The sequence below is a fragment of the Panthera uncia genome, chromosome B4 (assembly GCF_023721935.1).
Source record: "Panthera uncia isolate 11264 chromosome B4, Puncia_PCG_1.0, whole genome shotgun sequence".
NCBI lineage: Eukaryota > Metazoa > Chordata > Mammalia > Carnivora > Felidae > Panthera > Panthera uncia.
The window spans coordinates 80,640,018-80,660,287 of NC_064809.1; the positions used below are offsets into that span (position 1 = coordinate 80,640,018).

At 40.6% G+C, this 20,270-nt stretch overlaps 1 protein-coding gene across 4 annotated transcripts in view; it reads left to right on the top strand.

The window, feature by feature from the left end:
- Positions 1-20,270, top strand: part of RBMS2 (RNA binding motif single stranded interacting protein 2) — a 70,132-nt gene that overhangs the window by 29,346 nt on the left and 20,516 nt on the right. For all 4 annotated transcript variants that reach the window (XM_049627368.1, XM_049627370.1, XM_049627369.1 and 1 more), the window contains 3 exons: positions 10,358-10,524; positions 18,572-18,630; positions 19,475-19,566. In XM_049627368.1, coding sequence (XP_049483325.1) covers positions 10,358-10,524; positions 18,572-18,630; positions 19,475-19,566 — 318 coding nt within the window. The remainder of the gene's footprint in view (positions 1-10,357; positions 10,525-18,571; positions 18,631-19,474; positions 19,567-20,270) is intronic.

Genomic DNA, 20,270 nt, shown 5'->3' on the forward strand with positions numbered 1-20,270 from the left:
TCTGGTTGGTTTATGTAAGCACCAGTATTACATAAGAGATATTCCTCTAGCTTGTTTAAGTCATAGTTCAGATACCTTTGTTCCTTACATGTTCTACTCTGACTGGACATTACCCATTGTCTAAGAACTTAGAACTGTTCTCTTTCCAGAAGAGAAAGAAACAAAAGATACAGGGTCCTGTAAAGGGCTGCTTTATGTGTTTACTCAGCTGTTAGCATGGTTTGGATACTTTCAGTGTTCAGGTTTTTTGTTATTTGGTTCTACTTAACAAAAAGCAAGGTGATAACAACAGAGGAAATGTTGAAATAAGACTGAGCCTCAGTTTCTAAGTTTTAAAAGAGAATAACACTCCCTGTTACAGCTCACAGGGTTGTGAGGAAAATCAAATGAAATCATAAATGTGATAGGATTTAAGACACTGTTGAAGGTTAAACAAATGGATATAGAACAGAATTCTGTGTTAAACTTGGCCTTGAGGATGTTTGCACAGTGAGGGTTTTTTTAATCCGATTTTGAAGAAGATTTTTCTTAAGACCTTCTCCATCAAATCTTCCACCTGAGTCTTCAAAGTAGACTGGTTGGTTCATTATTCAGGGTCCTAAAAGGAAACAGATGGCATATCCAAATTGAGTAATTTGAGAAAGATTTAATAAAGAGACTGTTTACAAATGGGTTGAAGGAAACCAGTGAGAGAGCAGAGTACCCTATAGCCAGCAATTCCAGAGCCTACATTACTTCATCACCTCTAGGTCTAATAGGGCAAAGTATTGAGAGAGAATACCAGAATCTAAGAGTAGCTATATGGAGGGAACTGTGGGCTGCAAATCATGGTGTTTTGGCAGGAGCTAGGGAAATAAATACTCTGACCTCCTTCTCCTCCTGCCCTTTGATTTTCTGCTGGTATACATCTGGTTACCCAAACCCAGCTGGAAGCCAGAGGGCAAGGGAGCCTGTGCATGCACTCTACATGGTCAGCTTCCTGGTACACAAAGCAAGGAGAGCAAGAATGGTGAGTGGATCTGGAAAGGCAAATAGATTCCTGGGTAGCATTCTGTGGTTACATGCTTAACTGAGGATTCTATAGTCATTTTGGCTTAGGGCTTTTAAATGTCTGTTGTATACTTGAGACCCAGTTTGAATACCACCTGGTATAAATGTAAGAAACTGGCTGGAGGCCATATGCTTGGTGTACCTTACTGTTCCCATCTTGGTATTCAAGGGATGTGGGGAAACAGATTGCTGTTCTAGTGTAAGAGCCATGAAAGAGGAGGAGGAGATGAGGAGCTAGAGATGGTGTCAGGTTTACTTGAGTTCAGAGGAAGTAGTAGAAAGTGCCAAGTCAGCTTTTAAAATCAGCTATGGTGGGGCGCCTGGGTGGCTCAGCTGTTAAGTGTCTGACTTCGGCCGAGGTAGCGATCTCAAGGTTCATGAGTTCAAGCCCCGCGTCGGGCTCTGTGCTGACAGCTCAGAGCCTGGAGCCTGCCTCGGATCCTGTATCTCCTCCTCTCTCTGCCTCTCCCCCACTCGCACTCTGTCTCTCTCAAAAATAAATAAAAATTTAAAAAAAAATCCTTAAAATCAATCAATCAACCAACGATGGTGGACAGATAGGAGGTATGTATTCTCTGGCGCAGGCTCTGCATTTTCCAGAGATGCCTTTTTTGTTTTAGTTTTAATATTGTTAGTGTTTGTTTTTAGGAAAGGGGGACTGTAAGATAATATCCCCTTTTTTTCCCCATAAAGCTTAATTAATTAATTTAGAGCACGAGTGTAGGAGGGTCAGAGGAAGAAGAAGAGAATCTTAAGCAGGCTCCATGCTCAGCACAGAGCTCAACTTGGGGCTCAGTTCCACGACCTTAGGATCGTGACCTGAGCCAAAATCAAGAGTTGGATGCTCAACCAGTTGAGCCACCCAAGTGCCCCAAAGCTTTTTTTTGTTTTTTTTGTTTTTTTAATCTCTACACCAAACATGGGGCTCAAACTCATGACCCCAAGGTCAGGAATCACATGCTCTTCTGCCAGCCAGGCGCCCCGGAAATATCCCTTTCTTGTTCTGATATGTTTTGATGGTTAATCTATATTTCCACTTGAATTTCAATAAATACATTAATATCATGACTTTTTTATCTGGAAATGAAGTGTGGTGATGCCAGCCTAGGCTGAATTCTGTGCTAGTCCACGCTACCCGTGGTTGCCTGACATCTCAAGATGTTTTTAGTGGTTGGAATGTGCTCCTCTTTCCACCCATCCCCATCAAATTTTTACAACAGCTTTATTGATATATAATTCACATACCATACAAATCACCCATTTAAAGTGTACAGTTCAGTGGCTTTTAGTGTTTTCACAGAGTTTGCATCCATTACCATAATCAATTTTAGGACATTTTCATTACCCCCCAAAAGGAACCCCACTAACTTAACCATCAGCCCCTCCTACCCCCACCCCCTGCTGCCATTCTCTCATTACTCACCTATCACAGTCATAGGTAATCTCTAATCTGCTAATCTAGAATAGATTTGCCAGTTCTAGACATTTCATATGAATGGAATCATACAATATGGGGTTCTTTGTGACTGACTCTTCAGTTTGCATGTTTTCAAGGTTCATCCATATATCTGTACTTCATTCTTTCTTATAGCTGAATAATAGTTTCATGTATGGATATACTACATTTTATTTATCCATTCATCAGTTGGTAGACATTTTTGTTGTTACCACTTTGGGCTACTGTAAAAAATGCTATGAAATTTGTGTACAGGTTTTGTGTGGACATAATGTTTTCAATTCTCTTGGGTACATACCTAGGAGTGAAATTGCTGGGTCATATGATAACTCTGTGCTTAACTGTTTTAGGAATTGTCAAACTGTTTTTTTTTTTTTTTTAATTTTTTTTTCAACGTTTTTTATTTATTTTTGGGACAGAGAGAGACAGAGCATGAACGGGGGAGGGGCAGAGAGAGAGGGAGACACAGAATCGGAAGCAGGCTCCAGGCTCCGAGCCATCAGCCCAGAGCCTGACGCGGGGCTCGAACTCACGGACCGCGAGATCGTGACCTGGCTGAAGTCGGACGCTTAACCGACTGCGCCACCCAGGCGCCCCTGTCAAACTGTTTTTCAAAGCAGCTGTATCATTTTATGTTCCCATCAGCAGTGTAGAAGGGTTCCAAATTCTTTACATTCTCACCAACACTTGTTATTTTTTATTATAACGTCAAACTTAGAACTTTTGATTAAAGTCATAATCCTTATATTCTAGCCATCCTAGTAGATATAAAGTGGTATCTCATTATGATAATGATTTGCATTGCCATAAAGCTCCTTGTTAAGAATTTAATATCCTACACATCCTTCAAGATACAGCTGTCTTTTTGGGGGGTGCCCAGGTGGCTCAGTTTGTTGAGCATCTGGGTCTTGGTTTTGGCTGAGGTCATGATCTTATGGTTCGTGGGTTGAAGCCCTGCAACAGGCTCTGTGCTGACCGCTTGGAGCCTGCTTGGGATTCTCAGTCTCCCTCTCTCTCTGTCCCTCCCCAGTTCATGCATGTAATGTCTTTCTCAAAGCTAAATATTAAAAAAATAAAGATACAACCATCTTTTTTGAGAAACTTTTTCCTCAGGATTTAACTGTTTTTTCTTTCATACTCTTGTACAATTTTGCTTGGATCCCCGTTAGCACACGTATGTCATTCTGCTAGTTATCTAGATTGTAAGCTGTGGTTTGTGCATTCCTTAATGGCTCCTTGTGGGTGTGTGTTTAAATTTATTATGAAATATTTCACTCCTACTCTTATGCATTTGTGAGTCCCCACTGCATCATGTAGGGCTTGCACATAGTTGGTATTCAGATATTTATTGACTGACTCAAATAGTGCAAAGGGTCTCATGAATGATTATCAGGAAGTCTGTTATTTCTCAGGGAAAGTCAACTTTCTTTTATTAGGAGATACTATGATGGAATCAAGGAAATAATGTATTTTAGACAAAAATGTTCAGATATAAGGGCACTCAGTCAGTTACTCAATCATCTGACTTGATTTTGGCTTATGTCACAATCTCACGGTTCGTGGGTTCGAGCCCTGCATCAGGCACCACCCTGGCAGTGCAGAGCCTGCTTGGGATTCTCTCTCTCTCCCTCTCCCCCACTCACACTTGCTATGTCTCAAAATAGATAAATAAACTTAAAAAAATGTTTAGATATATCATATGTCCTAGAGATCATTGGCTCCAGGGACATGTCTTATCCATATTCAAGTTGCAATAGGAATTTTGATGTCAGGCTAGTGGATTGTATATCTTTGAGATTCTTTAGGGGTTTATTAAAATGATACACAATTAGAGGCACCTGGGTGGCTCAGTTGGTTAAGCAACTGACTTTGGCTTAGGTCGTGATCTCTCATGGTTTGTGAGTTTGAGCCCCACATCGGGCTCTGTGCTGACAGCTCAGAGCCTGGAACCTGCTTTGTGTTCTGTGTCTCCCTCTCTCTCCCTGCCCCTCCCCTGCTTGTGCTCGCTCTCTGTCTCAAAAATAAATAAGTAAACATTAAAAAACAAAAAAAGGTAACACAATTAGCAAATCCCCTAAGTTTGTTTTACTCCTTTTAGTTAATGTCCATGCCTGTATACTGTGTGCTAGGAACTTAGCTAGCTGGGATGAGGTTTTCTCCTGCTTTGATGATAATAATGTTAAGGGCCCAGGATGGGGATAACCTTGATGGCAAATGAATGGATATAGGATTTTCAAATTTTTTGAAATGCAAAATGAACGCTTGATCAGAATCTAATTTTCAGAATAAAGACAGTGTTTTACTTACATTATAATTTGGTTAACAAGTATCTAATCTGACTGGATCATTCTCTTAAAGATCTGATGAAAACTTAGTGATTGGGGGACAGCTGGCTGGCTCAGTTGGTACAGCAGGCTGCTCTTGATCTCAGGTCATGAGTTCAAGCCCCATGTTGGGCATGGAGCCTACTTAAAAAAAAAACAACAAAACTTCGTGATTGGTAAGTAGGCATCGTATCATCTCTATCATTATGATCTCTTGAAAGAGAGCCAAAGGAAGAACACTGTCTTGTCTCCAAGTTTCCTATAACTCAGCAAGACTGGAAACATAAAATTCATGCTACAGGAAGAGGGGAGTTTGATTTTTTGTTTTTTTTCCCCTGGTTGAAGTTGAAGGAGTTACACATTTCTGTTTCCCCATCCTAACAGCCCTTCCCCAGGTATTTATCCCTAGATATTCTTTTTTTTTTTTTTAATTTTTTTTTTAACGTTTATTTATTTTTGAGACAGAAAGAGACAGAGCATGAACAGGGGAGGGTCAGAGAGAGGGAGACACAGAATCTGAAACAGGGTCCAGGCTCTGAGCTGTCAGCACAGAGCCCGACGCGGGGCTCGAACTCATGGACCGCGAGATCATGACCTGAGCCGAAGTCGGCCGCTTAACTGACTGAGCCACCCAGGCGCCCATATCGTTAGATATTCTTAATGGGATATATCACAGCGTTCTCTGCACATCCTTTTAAATACCACCTAATCATTTAATTAGGCTTTTTCCTCACCTTCCTTCATGTCTAATATTGTCTAAATACTCTCATCATCTCTGGTCTCCCACCTCTCTGAACCAGCTTTGATAATGCAATTGAGATATGTGATACCGTTTCTCTGTTGTAAACCCATAATCTTTCCTATTCATTTCCAGAATTAAATCTCCTTCTTAAGAAGACTGATACTGGTACTCTTTTACTGGGTAACTATATGTATTTCTTTGATACATAATATGCTAGCATCCTTTATTTCTGAAGGCTTTTTTTTGTTCTGTTTTGTTTTTTAGAGAATGAGTGGGGGAGAGGGAGAGAAAGAATTTTTTTAAATTTATTTTTTGAGGGAGTGTGTGAGCGTTCATGGGCATACCAGCCGGGGAGTGGCAGAGGGAGAGAATCTCAAGCAGGCTGCACACTCAGTGCAGAGCCCACCAAGGGGGCTTGATCCTGCAACCCTGGGATCATGACCTGAGCCGAGATCAAGAATTGGTCGCTCAACCAATGGAGCCACCCAGGCAATCCCTCTGAAGGCATATTTAATAATCTCGTATCTAAGATTCTAGGCCAAATGTGAGGGACCTTGTTTAAAGAATTCACATTAACATTGGAATTATAGGGCATAGTACAGTTCTGAATCATGTTCTACATGGCCACTAATCCAAATGACTTCAGGAGTTTCACCTACATGAATACAAACCAAGGTTATAAGTAAAAACTTACCTATCTTTCTTTTTCTTCTGGGAGCAAAACAAAATTACATGTCATTCAAAAGGATGAAGTTAATTGATAGATACTATAGTAGATTTATATCCCTTCCTGAAGAGAACCTGGTATACTAACAAGTCAGCCATTTTAGCTTCTCTAATAACCCTGAATTTTATCCTCACATGAAAATGACATGTTTTAGGACATAACTATGAAAAGCAAATTAGCTTTAAGATTTATGGTCTGCTTTGAGTTATGAAATCTTCCATAGTTCAGCAGGATTAAGGAAAGAAATATCTTGCGCTTCACTTTGTAAGTTAGGCCTGACAGATGACCAGTGACCTCAGAGAACTATTTCAGTAGGAGTCAAGAGAGATAAAACTGCCCTGTCCTTCCCTTACTGATAAGAATATCTCAGTTCTCTGGACCTTTCTAAATACTACCTTTTTCTCTCTTACATAGGTAAACATGGATTTTTAGTTTACATTAGTTATTATGTCTCTCCAAATCATTTTGTTTTGGGAAGCCAGGTAAGCTATTCTTAGGGGCTTTCTCAGCTGTTTGTTTGTTTGTTTGTTTTTTTCCTTCTCTTGGATTGTCTTACCTTTCAAAATGAATAAATAAATATATATACCATTTCTCTTCGGAGCCAAACCTATGTGGCAATTTCAGAAGCTGCATAAAAATATCAAGAGACAAAAGTCGTGGTTTGTTTTTTTTTTTTTTCATTTTTCGTTTTCTGGTTTTTGTTTTTGTTTTTCTTAGCCATATCTTTTTTCCTAGGAATTTTTCTGGCCTACAGCAAGTTTATTATTGACTAAGCCATATTTTTAAATTATAGCTAAGACCTTAGTGTTAAAACCAAGGTTTATAGCTATGTAGCGAATCAATAATTTAAGTTTATTTCTTTACTTAGTAACCCTTGTGTTCTTTTCTGGACAGTACTGGCATCCTTGATACTTTCTGTTAGACATATTCTCTCATATTGGGACAGGGGATAGATAAACTCAGGCAAATGGTCTCCTGTGCCAGTGCTTGGCACATGGTCTTATGACACTAGAGTTGCTTTTTCTGTTTTGTTGGTGTCATCATTATCATCATCATCATCACCCCAGGCATAGAATATCCTTTGGCTTTCTCAGCCTAAGGATAAACAATAGTAATTCCTTAGAGATGAGGAAAGACCTATATTATTGAATGATCTCCAGTAGTGATCTTGCTCTGAACTCAGGAACAGCCATGATTAGAATATAGGTCACAGTTTTCTTAACTGTACTTAATTTTTTTTAATGTTTATTTTTGAGAGAGACAGAGCATGAGCAGGGGAGGGGCAGAGAGAGAGAGGAAGACAGAATCTGAAGCAGGCTTCAGGCTCCAAGCTGTCAGCACAGAGCCCGACACAGGGCTCTAACTCACAAACTGTGAGATCGTGACCTGAGCCGAAGTCGGACGCTTAACCTACTGCGCCACCCAGGTGTCCCTTGACTGTACTTTAAATCGGGTGGTGCAATTATGATAGTAATGATAATAGAGGGGGCCTAGACCCACTAGTATTTGTTTTTTTTTTTTTAATTTTTTTTTCAACGTTTTTTTATTTATTTTTGGGACAGAGAGAGACAGAGCATGAACGGGGGAGGGGCAGAGAGAGAGGGAGACACAGAATCGGAAACAGGCTCCAGGCTCCGAGCCATCAGCCCAGAGCCTGACACGGGGCTCGAACTCACGGACCGCGAGATCGTGACCTGGCTGAAGTCGGACGCTTAACCGACTGCGCCACCCAGGCGCCCCTAGTATTTGATTATTATTGCAGATCTAGTAATTCAGTGGAGATTTCAATGTCATTCAGTTTTTTTTTTTAATGTTTGTTTATTTTTGAGAGAGAGAGAGCAAATGAGGGAGGGGCAGAGAGAGAGGGAGACACAGAATCTGAAGCAGGCTCCAGACTCTGAGCTGTCAGCACAGAGCCCGACGCAGGGCTCGAACTCACAAACTGCGAGATCATGACCTGGGCTGAAGTCAGATGTTCATCCGACTGAGCCACCCAGGCGCTGGCAAAAAAGTACTGCAATTTGTAGAGCTGAATGTATGACCTTTAGGTTTTTTTGCCCTATTTTTGTCTTGTCTGAAAGTTGCTAAAAAATACACCATGTCTGATGCACCCTCCTGCACTTATTGACTGTATAATGTGACTGTCACCATCATCATATGGATGATCATCATTACCACTGTCACATGGATTGTTCTGTATGGGAGATCTTAGTGTAAGCGCTGGCAAAGAGAGGGGGACAGGAATAGGAAATATAAATGTTGTGTTGGTAGTAGGTCATGAGTCTCGTCCATCCCAGAATGTGATATTGGGTCTCTTCTTCTTTGCTGCAGGGATAAACTGTGTGTGTGCAAGCAGGTACACATTTTTATTGTGTACAGTGATAAAGATAGAAAAATACCTGCTTCAACATATTTTAGCTCAAGCAAAGATTTTAATTTTGAGGTTTGCTAAAGGTCAGGGGCATAAATATAAGAGGCACATTTCATATTAAAGATTCTTCGGGGTGAAGGTTTTCACTCTTTGATATTCATGTTTCTCTTTTTCTTCTGTTATTTCTCTACTTCCTCAACACCACCACCAAAAAGAGAACGGAGTGAAAAACCTGGAGATGAAACTAGCATTTGAGAGGGAAGTAATTCCAAATAGATTTATACTGTGAAGTGCTTTGCACCTAGGGAGAACTGGAATATGAGTGTGAGGTAGTAAAATGCACGATATTATAGGTAACTATGTAAATTTAGAGTATTATGAACCAAATATAAATGTAAACACTAAAAGCCTGATTAGAACATAAAGAGTTAAAATATTCATGAAGGAATGGATCCATGCTCCAGCCAACCTGGTATTTTCCTCTAATAGAAGTACCAAAAAAAATACTGTAGCCCAGTCTGGTTGCTTGTCCTGTATTAGTAGTGAAAGATTTGGGATGCTTCATCTCAAATCTTGGGTTTCCTTGACCGTAATGTAGCTGTTGTTCATTCACTTAAACTTTAAAACATTTATAAGTAACTTAGGACTAAATTCTTTTTACTAAGGTAACAAATTTCAGTTTTTACTGGTAATTAGTATTTTTACATGGTCATTAGTATTTCATTTTATTTGTCTAAGTTTATAGTAATGTTCAAGTTCCAGGTATTTTGCAGTTCACATATTCTACAGTTTTTTGAATAATCTATGTTAAACTTACTTACACTTCCATGATTTGATAAATTTTTATTATTTCCTCTTCATCATTTTTAAAAATATTTATTATTTTTGAGAGAGAAACAGACAGCAAGCAGGGCAGAGAGAGAGGAAGACACAGTGTCAGAAGCAGGCTACCGGCTCTGAGCTGTCAGCACATAGCCTGACGTGGAGCTCGAATTCACAGACTGTGAGATCATGACCTGAGCTGAAGCCGGCTGCTTAACCGACTGAGCCACCCAGGCGCCCCTTCTCTTTATCATTTTTAAGTGGAATCTAGATTTCATTAGCCCTGTCTCATTACATAAGTTACTTAAGAGGCATACGTTGTGTTCTTCAGTATCGGTATGATAAAAACATTCCACTATAACAAAGTACCTTTTTTTTTTTTTTTTTTAATTTTTTTTTTTTTTTGAGAGACAGAGAGAGACAGAGCAAAAGGGGGGGGGGGGCAGAGAGAGAATGAGACACAGAATCCGAAGCAGGATCCAGGCTCTGAGCTGTCAGCACAGAGCCTGATGTGGGGCTTGAACTCACAAACTACGAGATCATGACCTGGGCTGAAGTCAGATGCTTAACTGACTGAGCCACCCAGGCGCCCCCAAAGTACCTTTTTTAAAAACCTTTAACAAGCTTATTTTGGCCTCTCATTCCTGAAACACAGGTAAGACAGTTCTATATTTTCTTATTCTATGGCAGAATGGCAGAGAGGAATTTCTTTAGTTTCTGGGGTTTTTTTTGTTTTTTAATTCTCTATTGAGTTAATTGCTATTAAAGTTTGGAATCATTCTGTGCAAGGAGCCAGGATCTTCCTCACTCTCCAGTATTTAAATGTATAATCTTCTGATCTTCTGTTGCTCATGTCTCTCTGCAGCCATATGTGTCACTGTCTCAGCAAATGGCACCACCTAGTCCAAGCAGCAGTACCCCTAACAGCAACAGTGGGAGCAATGGAAATGACCAGCTGAGCAAAACCAACCTCTATATCCGGGGATTGCAACCAGGCACTACTGACCAAGACCTTGTCAAATTGTGCCAGTCGTAAGTTGGCAGACATGTGGGTAGGCTTCGAGGGACAGTACAGGTTTGGCGATACTGACTTCTTGCCAAATACTCTTGTCCTGAAATGCAGTATTATTTGTCACAAGATTTCTTAGCAGCCCCTCTTAAATTCTACTTGTTATTAATACATGAAACCTTCTTGCGTTTCTCTGAGGAAAGCCAGCATAGGGCTGGCCTTTGAAGCCTAATAGGTGACTGTGTACCCAGAACTGATGGTCTTTGTGGAGAGATTCCCATCCTTACACCTCAAATTGAAATGCTCAGTATCTCTAAAGATACTGATTAGAAGACAGAGTTGGCAGTGCAGTAGGGATAGAAGAAAGTGGAAGTAAACAATTGAATTGTACATTTAGGAGAGTTTCTGCTGATAGAAGTAATCCCAATGAACCAGAGGAGCTCTCAAATTAGTGGACAAAGGAGACGGTGGAGAAAGAGGCTGACACTCTGCATATACCCCCCTAAAGACCTTTGAGGTTCTTCAGAGTGGATTTGAGTCATGAGGTAGAGATAACTACCATGGAATTAGCCCAGTTAAGAATGCTAGAAAAATTTGCAAGAGTCCAAAGATGCGAACTCCGTTCCATTTGGCAGAAAAATACGTGTTTCAAATGATATATTTGGGGGAATGGTTATAGGAAGAAGTCTGGGGGTAGGGAAGAGGAAAATTGATTTTGGGTAGGGAATGGTAGAAAGAAATAGAAATAGGAACCTTAGACTGTGTAATTACCATTACAAAAAAAACCTTTTATTGACATATAACACAAAGTACACAAATCATAAGTGTATATACAGCAGTGACTTTTCATAAGGTACACGTATCCTCGCAACGGTCCCTTGTAACCAGATCAAGAAGAAGAACATTACTGGGGTGCCTGGGTGGCTCAGTCAGTAAAGCATCTGACTCATGATCTTGGGGTCATGAGTTTAAGCCCCACATGGGGTATGGAGTGTACTTAGAAAAAAAATGAAAAGGAAAAGAACATTACCCACTCTTTGGAAGCCCACTTGTCAATTTCTATCCCCCCACCTCCAAACAAAGATCTACTGTTGTTTTTTTTTTAACTTATTTATTTTGAGAGAGAGAGAGAACGAGGAAGTGGGGGAGGGGTAGAGAGAGGGAGAGAGAGAATCCCAGGCAGGCTCCATGCTGTCAACACAGAGCCCAATGTGGAGCTCAATCCCACGAACCCGTGAGATCATGACCTGAGCCAAGTCAGACACTAAACCGACTGAGTCACCCAAGCGCCCCTCTACTGTCTGTATTCTAAATGACTGATTGGTGTGGTTTGTTTGAACTTCATATAAACAATGATACAGCATACATGCCCTTTTATGTCTGGCTTCTTTTGCTCAGTGTTATTTGTGAAATTCATTCATATGAATTATAACAAAACTTTGTTTATTCTTATTGCTTTATAGAATTCCATCATAGGAATACACCATAGTTTATTTGCCCATTCTACTGTTGCTGGACATTTGAGTTGTTTCCAGTTTGTGACTATTATCTATATGAATAGTGCTGCCAAGAACTTGTACATGTGTTTTGATGTACGTATGTGTTGGGTTTATACCTAGGAGTAAAATTGCTGAGTCATAGGATATACATTTGTTCAGCTTTTGTAGATACTACTAAATAATTTTCTGAAGTGGTTAAACTAATTCAAAATCCCACAACAGTATGTGTAAAGTTCCAGCTGCTCCAAATCCTGGAAAGGCAGAACATTCTGCCCCCAAAATGTAGGTGTGAGAGGCATCAGAGATGCTTTATAAATCCCTTACTCTTCTGAGGTTTGGTCCATGCAAATCATAGGGATTTTTGCTGGCACCAGGTTGCATAGATTCAGTCTCTAAAGGCTAGATGTATGTTTGAAACTGTTTTTTTGTTTTGTTTTGTTTTGTTTACCTCAGATTACCTTGGTTAAAAGGTATTTTATTAAAAAAAAATTTTTTTTTAACGTTTATTTTTTTGAGAGAGAGAGAGAGAGTGTGAGGTGAGAAGGGGCAGAGAGAGAGAGAGAGGGAGACAGAATCTGAAGCAGGCTCCAGGCTCTGAGCTGTCAGCACAGAGTCTGATGCGGGGTCGAACCCACGATCCATGAGATCATGACCTGAGCCAAAGTCCAGCGCTTAACCGACTGAGCCACCCAGGAGCCCCGAAAGGTATTTTAAATGAGAGTGAGGGAACTTAGTCTAGGACTAGTAATTTTTGAGGGGAATGGGAATTGGCAGAAATGTTGGTTTGTGAAGGAAAAGGCTATCATATCAGTCTAGTTCCTTGATTTCTGCATGCTGGGTTTCTTGCACGAAATATAATATGCTACAAAAATCTTCTCACTTCACAAGACAGACAAAACTCACTTCTACTTCACAATACTTTTAGACTTTCACTTTGCCCTTCACAACAGTTGCCTTATCTTTGAATGTGTCTGAAGAAGGGATGAGAATAGTCAGGGTCATCATATAGGATGGAACTGAGGAGCTCAATAGGAGACTATAGAGACGTAGAAATGAGGCAGGGAAAGAATAGGTGCTAGATGAGTTATGACAAAAAGGAGCTGAGAAGAGCAGGTGGCTGGAGCCCTGCTGGATGCTGCAAGCTGGGAGTTAAACCTTTCTAGGAAGGGTGTTTCCCACGCATAGAAGGACTTCCTGTTTTCTTCCTAGTTATCTCTCTCTGGGTTGTAGGGGAAGTGAATATTCCTGGATCCTAAACCCTGGTGGGCAGGAAGAAAAGGCATGGAGTGTAGGACTGGAATCCTTGTTCTCTTAGAGGGGCTTCTTCTTCCAAGGAGGAAGCAAACCCAAACCGTCTGTTGCCAACTGCAGTGCAGACTCTGAGCTCTAGGTCTCAACCTGCTCAGACCCACAGCCAGCTCCACCTTGGGGCCTTGGTAGGGATAGCAACCTGTATGCCCTCTGGCCAGTCTCCTGCATCTCTTCCTTTGCCTAAGTTTGGGAAAGAATCCAAATATGTAGTCCTGAAGGGCTAGGATCATCATATTCATCCCCACCCCCATTTTGATGTGTTCTTTTCCCAGCCTCCAAGGCATTACTTGGCTTTTTCTGTCTAATCCATTGGATGACAGAAGCCCCACCAAAAAAGTCAGTGAGAGCCTGCCCAGGAACAAAACAAATATATCAGTCATCATATGTTCTTTAGGGATGAGAGGGGAAGTGAAAAACAAAACACTTGTTTGGGGTATTGGTCTCAAATTCAGTCCCTGCCAGCTATTTTCAGGTAAATCCTATACTTCTGATTCTGTTAGTGATTTCTGTTCTGTATCTTTAATATTTTCACCCTCCTAGGGTGGGATGTAGAGATGTCTTTCTAGTGGAACACTTCTAATATGATCCTGACCTGGGATACTCCACTGCTGAGTTTGGGGGACTCCACATGACTGCTGCCAAAGTATAATTTTCAAAAAGTTGAAAAACATGATTCTCATACAAATATAGGTAAACACATGCCCAAGATTTATTTCATTCATTAATAAGGGAACCAGAGGGATGGTAAAATGGATTCAAAGACATTTGAGGGACTGAGTATTTATAGATACTGAAGAAATAATGTTGGAATAAGATTCCTAGGTTATAGGGGTGCCTGGGTGGCTCAGTGCATTCAACTCTTTATCTCAGTTCAGGTCTTGATCTCAGGGTTGTGAGTTCAAGCCCTGCATTGGGCTCATGCTTGGTATGAAGCCTATTTAAAAAAAAAAAAAAAAAAAAAAAGATTGGGGGCACCTGCGTGGCTCAGTCAGTTAAGTGCTGGACTTTGGCTCAGGTCATGATCTCATGGTTCATGGGTTTGAGCCCCTTGTTGGGCTCTGTGCTGACAGCTCAGAGCCTGGAGCCTGCTTCGGATTCTGTGTCTCTGTCTCTGCCCCTTCTCGGTTTACACATACACACACACACACACGCTCGCTCTCTCTCTCTCTCTCTCTCAAAAATAAATGTTAAAAAAAAAAGATGGCTGGGTTATATACAAAACTGGTTCATATCCTATAGGACAATATAAAACAGGAATTTTTGGGATCTCTTTTCTACTGGACAGAAATTATTTGCATTTACTGGACAAAATCTACAAGTTAATATGTATCTTCACAAGGCCTGGACCCTAAGCAGTAGTAAACAGTAAGTCAAAAAAAGAAACATCCCCCTAGATAATTAAATATATTTCAAGTAGGCCTTTTAGACAGTGTTTCAGAATGACATTGAAAGGATACACGATCTTCACTTTACCTTATCGTCAAGTTTTGGGTAATTTCTTAACACTGCTGTTGCACCTGGTTTTGTACCCACTCACCTCCCTAACATGCTCAAATCTTGACAGTGAGAAATAGAAGTCTTAGAATAAAGTAAAGCAGGACAGAGAACCATTTGCACTAAAGTTGAGGTTCCTTGACTGTAGTAACGATGATAATAGTAGTTAAGAACTTTCAAGCGTTTACCATATGGTAGACATTAGTGCTTTATATCCATGAACTCATTTCATATTCCCAACAATCCTATCTCTGCTTTACAGACGATGGGACTGAGGCCCATAGGGGTTAAATGACTTGTCCGAGATGACATACAGCTATAGAGTGTCAGAACTAGGGTTTGAAATGAGCAGTTTATACTAGCCAACTGGATCCGACAATACATTAAAAGAATTATTTACCACAATCCAGTGGGATTTGTCCCTGGGATGCAGGGCTGGTTCAATATCTGCAAATCAATCAGTGTGACACATCACATTAATAAAAGAATAAGAACCACATGATCCTCTCAGTAGATGCAGAGAAAGCTTTTGACAAAATACAGCATCTTTTCTTGATAAAAACCCTCAAGAAAGTAGGGATAGAAGGATCATACCTCAAGATCATAAAAGCCATATATACAAAAGATCCACCACCAATATCATCCTCAATGGGGAAAAACTGAGAGCTTTCCCCCTAAGGTCAGGAACACGACAGGGATGTTCCCTCTCACCACTGTTGTTCAATATAGTATTAGAAGTCCTAGCTTCAGCAGTCAGACAACACAGAGAAAAAGAAGGCATCCAAATTGGCAAGGCGGAAGCAAACTTTCATTCTTTGCAGATGACATGATAGTCTATGTGGAAAACCCAAAAGATTCCACAAAAAACCTGCCAGAACTGATTCATGAATTCAGCAAAGTTGCAGGTATAAAATCAATGTACAGAAATCTGTTACTTTTTTTTTTTTAGTTTTTTTTTTAACATTTATTTATTTTTGAGACAGAGACAGGGCACGAATGGGGGAGGGTCAGAGAGAGAGGGAGACACAGAATCCGAAACAGGCTCCATGCTCTGAGCCGTCAGCACAGAGCCTGGCGCAGGGCTCGAACTCACAGACCGTGAGATCATGACCTGAGCCGAAGTCGGACGCTTAACTGACTGAGCCACCCAGGCGCCCCTCCATTTCTATATACCAATAATGAAGCAGCAGAAAGAGAAATCAAGGAAGCGATCCCATTTACTATTGCACCAAAACCCATAAAATACCTAGGAATAAATCTAACCAAAGAGGTGAAAAATCTATACACTGAAAACTATAGAAAATTTATGAAAGAAATTGAAGAAGATACAAAGAAATGGAAAAACATTCCATGCTCATGGATTGGAAGAACAAATATTGTTAAAATGTTGATACTACCCAAAGCAATCTACATATTCATTGCAACCTCTGTCAAAATAACACCAGCATTCTTCACAGAGCTAGAACAAACAATCCTAAAATTTGTATGGAACCAGAAAAGACCCTGAATAGCCAAAGCAATCCTGAAAAAGAAAACCAAAGCTGGAGGCATCACAATTCTAGACATCAAGATGTATTACAAAGCTGTAATCATCCAGATAGTATGGTACTGGCAAAAAAACACTTAGATCAATGGAACAGCATAGAGAACCCAGAAATGGACCCACAAATGTATACCCAACTAATCTTTGACAAAGCAGGAAAGAATATCCAATGGAATAAAGACAGTCTTTTCAGCAAATGATGTTGGGAAAACCGGACAACAACATGCAGAAGACTGCACCTGGACCACTTTCTTACACTATATACAAAAATAAACTCAAAATGGATGAAAGACCTAAATGTAAAACGGGAAGCCATCAGAATCCTAGAGGATGAAACAGGCAACAACCTCTTTGATCTTGGCCATAGCAACTTCTTACTTGACATGTCTCCAGATGCAAGGGAAACAAAAGCAAAAATGAGCTATTGGGACCTCATCATAATAAAAAGCTTCTGCACAGTGAAGGAAACAGTCAACCAAACTAAAAGGCAACCGACGGACTAGGAGAGGATATTTGCAAATGACATATCAGATAAAGGGTTAGTATCCAAAATCTATAAAGAACTTCTCAAACTCAACACCCAAAAAACAAATAATCCAGTGAAGAAATGGGCAAAAGACATGAATAGACACTATTCCAAAGAAGGCTACTGGAATTATTCCCCTATTCCAGACGGCTAACAGACACATAAAAAAATGCTCAACATCACTCTTTATCAGGGAAATACAAATCAAAACCATAATGAGATACCATCTCACACCTGTCAGAATGGCTAAAATGAACAACTCAGACAACCACCAATGTTGGCAAGGATGTGGAGAAAAAGGAACCGTTTTGCACTGCTGGTAGGAATGCAAACTGATGCAGCCTCTCTGGAAAGTAGTATGGAGGTTCCTCAAAAAATTAAAAATAGAATTACCCTACAACCCAAAGGATATTTATCCAAAGGATACTGGTGTGCTGTTTCGAAGGGGCACATGCACCCCAATGTTTATAGCAGTGCTGTCAACGATAGCCGAATTATGGAAAGAGCCTAAATGTCTATCAACTGATGCATGGATAAAGATGTAGTGTGTGTGTGTGTGTGTGTGTGTGTGTGTGTGTGTGTACACGTATATATATATATATATATATATATATATATATACACACACACATATACATATACATATATATACGTACGTGTGTGTGTATATATATACATATATATGTATATATACATATATATATGTGATGGAGTAATTCTCGGCAATCAAAAAGAATGAAATCTTGCCATATGCAACAATGTGGATGGAACTAGAGTGTATTATGCTAATGGAAATTAGAGAAAGACAGATATCATATGACTTCACTCCTGTGTGGAATTTGAGGTACAGGACAGATGAACATAAGGGAAGGGAAGCAAAAATAATTTAAAAAAACAGGGAGGGGGACAACACATAAGAGACTCTTAAATATAGAGAACAAACTGAATGTTGCTGGAGGGGTTTTGGGTGGGGGATGGTCTAATTGGGCAAGGGGCATTAAGGAATGAGCACTGGGTGTTATATGTAGGTAATGAATCACTGGATTCTCCTCCTGAAATCATTATTGCACTACATGCTAACTAACTTGGATGTAAATTAAAAAATAAATTATATAGAAGAAAATTATATATAGAAATTATATAGAAGAAAAAAATATAAAGTTATGTAGAAAAAATTATATAGAAGGAAAAAAATTATACAAAAAGAAAAAGTTTGGCTCAGGTTAACCTTCAATCAGAGGTGGGTAATGGGATGCAGAGAAGAGAAATGTCTATAGGTTTTTCATAGGAATGGTGTTTGTCCAGAAGAAGGTAATTGATTATTAAGGATTATATTTAGTCCCCAAGGAATTCCAGCCAGAGCTCTGCCCCTACACACACTATGTGGATATCACCAGGCTTCTTTTCCCAAGAAGATAATAGTCTCTTCCCACCTAGTTTCTAAGTCTTATTTGGAGAAGAAGAGAGAAACATGTTGGTATTGTAGGGACTGCGGTTATGTTATTTCTTGTAGGCATCTTTGGAGAATAGGTTTATATGATGAGCTTGACATTTTAAATTTATTTCTTCTTGTTTTTATTAAGGTTTGAGTAGGAACAGTTTTGAAGAAAGGGCATGGATTCATCTAGATGTCTTGATCTCTGTCCTGTTCTAAATCCCTGCCCCACATTATCACTTTGCATTTTCTTTTCCCTTAGATATGGCAAGATTGTCTCCACTAAGGCCATACTGGACAAGAGTACAAACAAATGCAAAGGTGAGAGAACAGCTATCTTTGGTGATGGAGAGCACCTATGAGTGAGGCCATCCCTTGTCTCTTATCTTTACTGCTCAAAGCTCCTAGTACTCAGTGCTGGGGAGGAATTTCTAAGGTTTTCAGGCTTAAAAGACTAATAGATATTTAGGTTGTTTGGTGACCAGATAGCTAGAGCTGAAAATGCTATTTTGGGGACCCAAGGCTAGAAGCCTGCACAGAGTCCCTCAGCCTGTTTTGGACTTGTTTCCCCAGATTGGATGGTGGATATGGGAGGTAAGATTGTTTCTATTTAGTAAAGCATTGTAAATGCCTTGCAGTAGTGGTAGTGGTGCGATGACTTGGTGGGTATTATTTTGTAAGGATGAATTTGTTGAGGTTTCGAGCAGCGCTGGGTGTGGATGGAGGAATAGAAGGAGGTGAAGGACTATCTATTGGGTGGGGTGGGGCTTCTCACAGGTGGCTGGCTGTCTGCAATGGAGAGGCTATATTCCCTACATGCCTGGCATTCCTGGGATGTGGCTAGAAAACAGGAAGGAGTTCGTTAGGGGTGGGGGCTGTGGATTATTAGAAGAGCCTAGTTTCTGAAACCTCCTATTTCTTAAGGGGGAGGGGAAAAGGCAAGAACATCACAAGGACCCCATCGCCCTTGGCATGCATAGCTGTAAAATAGACTAAATCTCATGGGGTTTGAAGAGCACGTGGATAACCACTTGAAACCTCTTAATTTCTTTCTCCCTTCTACTCTGTTACATGGATCATAACTCTTCCTCTGTCTTCTGACAAGCCTGGGCCTCCTGCCTCCCTTACACCCCCACCTCCCAGTGATGCTATTTCCCTGTTCCAGGCTATGGCTTTGTGGACTTTGACAGTCCTTCGGCAGCACAGAAAGCTGTCACAGCACTGAAAGCCAGTGGTGTGCAGGCACAGATGGCAAAGGTAAGGGTTCTACCCCATGTCTACTCCTCCTAGCACCAGAGGTCCAGTTCTAAGGCTTCCAGAGGGTGTAAGACCATGAATTTGATGGGCAAGGGCCATGTGCAGTAGTTTTTGACTATATCTGACCAAAGAAAGGCTGGGCCAGCATCCCATTGAGCATCCCTTGGCTGCCAGAGGAAGGTGTTCTTCAAAATCTGTGGTAGGTAGCTCTGTCGACTCTTCCTCTCATCAAGTATTATAAGCAGGTAAGAGGGTCAAGATAGCTTCCCTTCCTCCTGCTGTTTCTCCATTTACACCCTGGCCCCACTTCCCTACCAGACAGCTTGTGGTAGTTTAGCAACATTCTATGAAGAAGCCAGTTGTGCAACTCAGAAGTTAAGAAGTGCTCTTCACTTCCCAACACTGTTCCCTTTGCTTGTGCTGGGGGTGGGGTATCTGTAGGGGAATTGTTAGGGGTTGGGGAGAGGGAAGCCACAGCAAGGAAGGAAGCTGACCCTCTTTGTCATGTCTCTGGGGAGCTTTTGTTTTAATCCAGACTACTAGAAACCCTGAGGCTTTTCTCTCCCTTCTGTTTTGAGGTGGGATTGCCCCCTTGCCTTTCTGAAGTCATTGTGAATACTCTGTAGAGCTGATGAGGTGGGCCTGACCGTCACTCTTTTCTGTATGGTTAAAGAAAAACAAAGCCCTGAGGGGAAAGGCAGAAG